This window comes from Vicia villosa, linkage group LG4 (assembly GCF_029867415.1).
Source record: "Vicia villosa cultivar HV-30 ecotype Madison, WI linkage group LG4, Vvil1.0, whole genome shotgun sequence".
NCBI lineage: Eukaryota > Viridiplantae > Streptophyta > Magnoliopsida > Fabales > Fabaceae > Vicia > Vicia villosa.
Window position 1 is genome coordinate 76158120 of NC_081183.1, and position 9343 is coordinate 76167462.

General features: G+C 43.0%; 1 protein-coding gene across 1 annotated transcript; it reads left to right on the forward strand.

Annotated features, from left to right (window-relative positions):
* Window positions 1–343: 343 nt before the first annotated feature.
* On the forward strand, window positions 344–1561 carry LOC131597389 (uncharacterized). Its single transcript, XM_058870090.1, has one exon. It carries the CDS (start codon window positions 344–346, stop codon window positions 1559–1561), a length of 1218 nt encoding a protein of 405 aa, XP_058726073.1.
* Window positions 1562–9343: the final 7782 nt, after the last annotated feature.

Consider the following 9343-nt stretch of genomic DNA (forward strand, 5'->3'; position numbering starts at 1 on the left):
CATTTTGCAATCTGAAGCCGGGATTTTGAACCTGCTACATTCAGTGTTACCCAGTTATTCAGAGCTGCGAGGGACATTCAGTCTCTCACCGCATCACACACATGACACATCATGTTATTGCATCCACCTCACTTCATTCATGGAGAATCCTAAAGTCTATTTCCAAAAGTAGTGACAAAATGTACACTTTTTGCAAAGAAAAAAAAAGAAAAGAAAAAAAAGAAAAAGAAAAGAAATAATGAAAAGACTTTAGGATTCTCCCGATGAAATGCATTCCACCATATCATTTAACATGCATGTTCATTTATTTTCAGGAATTTTTGGCTTTGTTTCCGACCAACACATGGCACTACCAATGAAGACCGGTAGACGTAATCCCTCTTATTCTTTCCTGGATCCGAATCTGGATTCCCTTGGGTGTTTAGCAAAGAAGATTACGCCAGATGAGACAACCAACTTCAGAAAAGAATATGGGTACATTCTGAGCCTTCTCAAGATGCCGTTCACCAAGTACGAGCAAGAGGGAGTTCATACTTTGCTTCAGTTCTATAATCCTTCCCTCCGCTGCTTCACGTTCACCGACTACCTCTTGGTTCCAACATTAGAAGAATATTCCCTATTTCTTGACGTTCCTATAAAGAAGGAAGTACCTTATTATGGCACCATGAAGGCCCCTGATTCCATTGAAATTGCTAAGGCTCTTTATTTGAGCAAGTCAGTCGTGGAAGCAAATCTCACTAAGAAGGGAGGAGGTCTTGGTTTTTGCATGGAGTTTCTGGTCAAAAGGGGTTGTGAGGCTGCTGAAGCAAAGGAATGGGACACATTTAGGGCTATCCTGGCTCTAGGTATCTATGGTATCATGATGTTCTCGAACATTCCTAACTTTGTTGACATGAGTGCAATTCATATGTTCATTCTGCAGAATCCGGTTCCTACACTTTTGGGGGATGTTTATCACTCCATTCATCACAAGAGTAGTCAGAAGGGAGGTTTGGTTAGATTCTGTGCTCCGTTGTTATATCGTTGGTTCAGGTCACATTTGCCTGAGCGTGGCGCTTTCGTTGATAATAGGCACACATCTAAGTGGGCTGAGAGGATTATGGGGCTTAGGGCCAAAGATATTGTCTGGCACAACAGATTTTTAGATGACATGGAAGTTATTATGAGTTGCGGAAAGTTCAAAAATGTACCTCTCATGGGTCGTAGAGGTGGAATCAACTACAATCCTATCTTGGCCAGAAGAACATTTGGATATGCTTTTATAGATCCTCCTGAACAAACAGAGATTGCTGAGAATATTTTCTATCATTCAGCCACCGACAGTGGGCAAATGGCAGAAGCTGCCCAAGCTTGGAAGAGTATTTGTTGGAGAGATAAGAAACATTTTGGTCAGAGAGACTGTGCTACTTACGAGGATTATACTAATTGGGTCAAATCTGTTGTTGATACTCAAGGGATGCCTTTCTCCCCTCAAGACCCTTTGTACCCCCTGCTGGTGAACAACCCAACATTGTTTCCATGCCTCGTTACAACCAAACTGTGGAAGAGAATCGGAAATTGACTGAACAGATGGAAACAATGCACGTTAAGATGAACACTGCTAGACAAGAGAAGCTTTCTGCTCTTCATAAGTTGAAATGAAGGGAAATAGAGCTTGAAGAAATGTATGCTAGAGGGAGCACATCTCAGAAGAGGCCGAGAATGACTGTGGGCTCTAAATCCACTGAAACCCAAGAGAAGAGAATAAAAGAACATTACGAAGCTCAGTTGGCCGAGTTGACTGAAAAGCTCCAGATTCAGACTGAAAATGCCAACTCAGAGAAATCTCGTCGCAAGAAAGCAGACAAACTCTTGTTGGATCGCCAGAATACCATAGAGAAGTGTTATGAAGAGATTCAAAAGCTGAAGGGCCAGATAAGAGAAAAAGACCAGAGTAACGCCCAAGTTCAAGAGGAAGCCAGGTATTGGGAGGTGAAGAATCGCCACATGGAAACAATGCACTTCAGAAAATACCTGCTGATTCAAGAGATCATTAAGAGGCCCACCCGTGTTGAGACCAAGAAGCTCTTTGAAGAAATGAAGACTTGGAGTGATAAGAACATTGGAGAGAGCCCCCTCCGTCATGTGAATATGGAGGACCCTGCTTAATTCTGATTTTGTTGTGAATCACCACCAGACCTGTTGGATGGGATTCCTGATTTTATTTCTGTATTTGTTGGCTCATGGGAGCAGAATATTTTGTACTTCAAGAACTTGGTTGCAGAATTAATCAATTATGTTTGCTTATCTTGGTTGTGCTTATCTTGGTTATGCTTCACTATTTCCTCCTTTATCTTGCGTTGTTGGTTTGAGGCAAAGCTAAAAAGTCTTGAAAATAATAAAACATGCACACATGCACCCATGCACTCATATCATACTGCATTTTCAGGTTTTTATCAGATTCTAATTGGGGTCCCTTCCAACTTCAGATTTCTTTTCCGACGACGAAGCTGACTTTCTTACATCCTTACCGCACCAGAAACAACGAGAAAAGAATCATGGACCAGTTTGAACAGAATCAAGCTGCCCTCCGTAGGGATGTGGATATTATGGGAGACAGAATGACTCAACTCATGGAGACCCTTCATGCCGTCGTTCAAGGACAGGACGAACTCAGGAAAAGTGTTGCTAGTTTGATCAAAGAGGCTCCTACCACTTCTGGAGTACCAAAACCTGGGGAGGGTCCTGATGGTGGTATACCTAAGTTGGTGGATGATCATCATGACGTTATCGACCTCGACCAAGATCTTACCACTGAGTTGACCGAGACTGCTAAGATGTACCAGGCTCTTGAAGAACGTCTTAAGGCTGTTGAGGTTGCTAAAACTTCAAGTTTCAACACTGCTGCTTTGTGCTTGGTACCTGGGATTGTTATTCCCCCAAAATTTAAGGTACCAGATTTTGATAAGTACAAGGGAGTTACCTGCCCAGAGACTCACGTTCGTTCCTACTGCCGTAAGATGGCCGCTCATGCTGAGAACGAACCTTTGCTTATGAATTTCTTCCAGGACAGTCTCACTGGAGCCCCGTTAGAGTGGTATATGAAGCTCGAGAGGTCTAATGTTAGTACTTGGGGAGAACTTGTTGATGCCTTCTTGAAACAATACCACTACAATACTGCTATGGCTCCTAGCCGTGCACAGCTGCAAAATATGTCACAGAAATATGAAGAGTCTTTTAAGGAATACGCCCAGAGGTGGCGTGAACTTGCTGCTCGAGTCCAACCCCCTTTATTGGACCGAGAGTTGATTGATCTGTTTATGGGAACTCTGAAAGGGCCATATCTTCAGCACATGGTTAGTAATACTTCTCCTTCCTTTTCGGATGTGGTCATCATTGGTGAAAGGGTTGAGAACTGTGTCAAAGCTGATGTTAATGAGGTCAAGATGCCGCTTGCGATTGTCAGAGAACACCTCGTGCAACAAAAGATTTTGTGTGAGCTACATGACTTTTGTTTACAATGTTCTTCTAATCCGGAGGAATGTGCTAGATTAAAAGAGGAAATTCAAAAGCTGATGGATGAAGGCGTTCTTAGAGTGGAAAGGGTTGTTCCTGGTGAAGATGTGGCCACTTTAGAGATCCCTTACTATCCTGCTGAAGTATCAAAGACTCAGGGCACTTCTTTGGTCATTCCTGCTCCGAGTACTCCTTTGGTTATTCAAGCTCCGAGAACTCCGTTGGTCATTCAGGTTCCAGACGCCTCTTTAACCCCTTCAACCTCATCTCTCGTTCCCTTTTCTGTGAGTAATTCCAAGGCTGTTCCTTGGAGTTATAATGTTGTGTTTATTCGAGGGAAGAAATATGATTGTCCTCCAGTGGGTAATTCGAGTATCACTAATATTGCTGGCACTAGTGGCATTACCCGTAGTGGTCGGATCTTTGCTGCCCCTCCTCCACTTCCTAAAGAAACCAATAAGGATGCTGTGTTGTCTCGAGTTTTGATTGATACAGGCTCTTCTCTTAATGTGATGCCCAAAACTACTTTGTTTAAGCTAAGTATGGATGGGGTTATGATGAGACCATGCACTATGAGTGTCAGAGCGTTTGATGGTTCTAGAAGGTCCGTAGAAGGGGAAATTGATTTGCCTGTTTTGATTGGTCCTCATATGTTCTACATTGCCTTCTATGTTATGGATATACGCCCTTCGTACACTTGCCTCCTGGGTCGTCCTTGGATTCATGCTGCTGGAGCTGTGACATCTACCCTCCATCAGTGTTTGAAATTTGTTGTGAACGACAAGATTGTTGTGATCACTGGTGAAGAGGATTTGATAGTCAATAATCTAGCGTCATACCGTTATGTGGAAGTGGAGGGAGAGATACAAGAGACACCTTTTCAAGCTTTAGAGATCGTGTCAGTCGATAGACTCCCTGTGGTTGAGAACAAGAGGGAACTTGGAGCACCCCTCTCATCCTTGAATGATGCTAAGGCCTTCCTAGAAGTTGGTGTTCCCCATGGTTCCTGGGGCAAGCTGATTAATGTTCATGAGAATCGAGACAAGTATGGCCTTGGGTACCAACCGTCTTCCTCTACTCAGCTCATCCCAATCCTTGGAAAGAAGGTGATTCCCCCGATTTCTCAGGTGTTCGTCAGTGCCAGTACTAGTTCTGGAAGTCAGGTTCTCGCCGTGGATGATGATGATGAAGAAGATCTCTCCAGATTCATTTGCCATGCTGCGCTTGGACAGGAACTCAACAATTGGACTATCTTGGACATCCCCAGAGTCACTTTTATGGAGATGTAATTTTCTTGTTTCGATAAGTCATATGCTTCGCCCTAAGCATTTTGACCACTTGTGTAAAGAAGGGCCCCCATGTTGTTTCAATTTGTTTAATATTGAATGAAAATCATATCTTCGCATGCAATTACTGTTCCATTTCTTTCATTTTTGTTTTTACTTTAAAAACTTTTTCAAAAATGGCAAAGCTTTTCTTTTTCTTTTTATGTGTTGCATTCTAAGGCATAAATCATCCATCGTGCAGATCCGGCTCGAATTCCATCAAAAATGATAATGTTACAGTTCCACGTCTTGATATCTTTGAGAATCCAATTGACCAAGCTGATGAGGATAGTGGGGAAGATTGTGAAGTCCCTGAGGAATTGGCAAGACTTTTGAGACAAGAGGAGAAATCTATTCAGCCACATCAAGAAGCCATAGAAATCATCAACCTCGACACGGAAGAAACAAAGAGAGAAGTCAAGATAGGGGCCGCTTTGCAAAATGATGTAAAGAGAAGGTTGATTAAGCTGCTTCGAGAATACGTTGACATCTTCGCCTGGTCATACAAAGACATGCCTGGTTTAGACACGGATATAGTTATGCACAGGTTATCGCTCAAACCAGAATGTCCGCCTGTAAAGCAGAAACCACGAAGAACTCGACCTGATATGGCTTTGAAAATCAAGGAGGAAGTTGAAAAACAGTTGAAGGCTGGTTTCTTATCTGTGTGCGAATATCCTCCTTGGATTGCAAACATCGTACCTGTTCCTAAGAAGGACGGAAAAGTACGCATGTGTGTCGACTACCGAGATTTGAATAGGGCAAGTCCGAAGGATGATTTTCCTCTGCCTCATATTGACGTGTTGGTCGACAATACTGCTCAGTATTCGGTATTCTCATTCATGGACAGGTTTTCTGGCTATAATCAAATAAAGATGGCTCCTGAAGATATGACCAAGACCACTTTTACGACTCCGTGGGGTACGTATTGTTATAAGGTGATGCCTTTTGGTCTTAAGAATGCTGGTGCAACATATCAACGTGCGATGGTGACTCTTTTCCATGATATGATCCATAAGGAGATTGAAGTATACGTTGATGATATGATTGCAAAATCCCAAACTGAGGAGGAACACTTGGTATATCTTGAGAAATTGTTTGCTCGTTTGCGAAAATTCAAGTTGAGGCTTAATCCAAACAAGTGCACTTTTGGAGTGCGATCGGGAAAGTTACTTGGATTCATCGTGAGTCAACGAGGGATTGAAGTCGACCCCGATAAAGTAAGAGCAATACAAAATATGCTAGCACCGAAGAATGAAAAAGAAGTTCGAGGGTTCCTTGGGAGATTGAACTATATAGCCAGGTTCATTTCTCATCTCACTGACACTTGTGAACCCATCTTTACGTTGCTGCGTAAGAATCAAGATATCCGTTGGGATGATCATTGTCAAGAAGCCTTCGAAAAGATCAAACAGTATCTCCAAGAGCCACCAATTCTCATGCCTCCGGTTCCTGGGAGGCCGCTTCTTATGTACTTAACTGTGCTTGAAGGATCTATGGGGTGTGTGTTGGGCCAACATGACGAGTCTGGTCGAAAAGAGTGCGCCATTTATTACCTGAGCAAAAAGTTTACCGATTGTGAATCCCGCTACTCACTACTCGAGAAAACTTGCTGTGCTTTGGTATGGGCTGCTCGCCGACTGAGGCAGTATATGTTGACTCACACCACTCTATTGATCTCCAAAATGGACCCGATAAAGTACATCTTTGAAAAACCGGCCCTTACAGGAAGACTAGCCCGGTGGCAAATGCTTTTATCAGAATATGATATCCAGTATGTCACACAGAAGGCCATCAAAGGAAGTGTCCTTGCAGATCATCTTGCTCATCAGCCATTAGAAGAGTATCAGTCAATGAAGTTTGACTTTCCTGATGAAGATATCATGAAACTGGATGATAATGAAGGACCCAAACCAGGAGAGCGATGGACTCTCACGTTCGATGGTGCATCAAATGCTATGGGCCATGGTATTGGGGCAGTTTTGACTTCTCATCGTCAAACTCACATCCCTTTCACAGCTAGAATATGCTTTGATTGCACAAACAATGTCGCAGAGTACGAAGCTTGCATAATGGGCCTCGAAGCAGCCATTGATATGAGGATCAAGATCCTTGAGGTTTATGGGGATTCTGCCTTGGTCATACATCAAGTAAGAGGTGATTGGGAAACACGACACCCCAATTTAGTTCCTTATAGGGACTATATCTTGGAGTTGTTGCCCGCTTTCGAAGAAATCACTTTTGATCACATCCCACGAGAGGAGAATCAATTGGCAGATGCTTTGGCTACTTTGGCAGCTATGTTCAGAGTTAGCTCCCCTAAAGAAGTGCCAGACATAAGGATCCTCCGTTACAAAGAACCTGCACATGTATTTCCTGCTCATTGTCTTACTACTGAAGGGGTGTATGACGAAAAGCCATGGTATTATGACATCAAAAGGTATGTCGAGAAGCAAGAGTATCCCGAAGATGCTACGATTGGTGATAAGCGAACGCTTCGAAGGTTAGCATCCAAATTCTTCTTGTCAGGAGACGTCCTGTACAAAAGAAACTATGATTCAGTTTTGCTCAGATGCGTGGATAGACACGAAGCGGAATTGATCATGCGGGAAATTCACGAAGGATCTTTTGGAACCCATTCCAGTGGACATTCTATGGCCAAAAAGATCTTGCGAGCAGGATATTATTGGATGATGATTGAAAGTGATTGTTATGTCTATGTGAAGAAATGTCACAAATGCCAAGTGTATGCTGACAGAATTCATGTTCCTCCAACTCCTTTGAATGTCCTGACGTCGCCTTGGCCCTTTGCTATGTGGGGCATAGACATGATTGGACGGATAGAGCCACAAGCTTCAAACGGACACAGATTTATTCTTGTTGCCATCGACTACTTCACCAAATGGGTTGAAGCTGCTTCTTACAAGAACGTAACCAAGCAAGTCGTTACTCGCTTCATCAAGAAAGAAATCATATGCCGATATGGGGTTCCGAACAAGATCATCACTGATAACGGGTCTAATCTTAATAACAAGATGATGGCGGAGTTGTGCGAAGAGTTCAAGATTGAACATCACAATGCATCACCTTATCGGCCAAAGATGAATGGCGCAGTCGAAGCTGCTAACAAGAATATAAAGAAGATCGTCCAGAAGATGGTTAGAACGTATAAAGACTGGCATGAAATGTTACCGTTTGCTTTGCATGGCTATAGAACTTCGGTTCGTACTTCAACTAGGGCAACTCCCTTCTCTCTTGTCTACGGTATGGAGGCCATACTACCTGTCGAAGTGGAAATTCCTTTGTTGAGAGTCTTGATGGATGCCAAACTCGAGGAAACAGAATGGGTTCAAACGAGGCTTGACCATCTCAATCTAATTGAGGAGAAACGCTTATCCGCCATCTCCCATGGCCAGTTGTACCAAAAGAGGATCAAGAAAGCGTATAACAAGAAAATTCGGCCTCGAGAGTTCCACACAGGTGACCTAGTCGTAAGGAAGATCTTGCCAATTCACACCGATCCAAGGGGCAAATGGACTCCCAACTATGAGGGACCATATATTGTGAAGAAAGCATTTTCAGGTGGTGCTTTAATCCTGACAAAGATGGATGGGGAAGACGTTCCACTTCTAGTCAATTCAGACTCAGTCAAAAAATACTACGCATAAAAGACCCGCTAGGTCGACGTACCTAGGCAAAAATAAGGGCATCCTGGCAAACCAAAAGGGTTTGGGTAAAAATTAGGGATAAAACCAAAAAAGAATAACCCGCTAAGTCAAAAACCCGAAAGGGCGACTTAGGCAAAAAGGGGTATCCCGCTGGATTGAAAACCCGAAAGGGCGATCCAGGCAAAAGTTAGGGATCAAAAGCGAGAGGCTGCAGTCTGAATATCCTTCACAAAGACCACTATACGCCCTTGGCAAAACGGACGGATCAATCCAACCATTAACCTTCTGAAGCAAAGCATTGAGAGGATCGAGGATATGGGAACTGTAGCAATATCAGTTTTAATGGAAATCCGAGCATTTCTCTTTTCCATTTTGCTCTTTGCATTTTATTTTCTTTTTCGCAACTACCTCATTTAGGAGTTGCTTCCTTGTACAGAAGCCTATTCATAGGCACTCCATCAATAAAATGATCTTGTGACAAAAGCTCTCCTTTTTTCTTTTCATGCGAGGTGTGATTTAATTCGTTATTAAACATTGCATTGAAAGCATGGGGGTAATAATCACAAATCAAAACGAAACATGATGTTACACAAACATAAAAGTGCTCTAAGGGGCACCATTTGCATCCAAATGTTGTTTTCTGTGCAGGTTGCAGGTCATACTGGTCACCCTGACCCATCTCATATCACAAAGGTCGTCATCATCCCACGTGAAAGTTCAAGCATATAATTCATCAGTACTGGTAAGCACGGGGCACCTGAAGAAATCCATGTCTCTCCCCTATACGGAAGACAAAGAAAGGTCCCTCAAAACTCACGTTTCCCCAAGCAGTATAGGATGTAAGGAAAGTTGAGC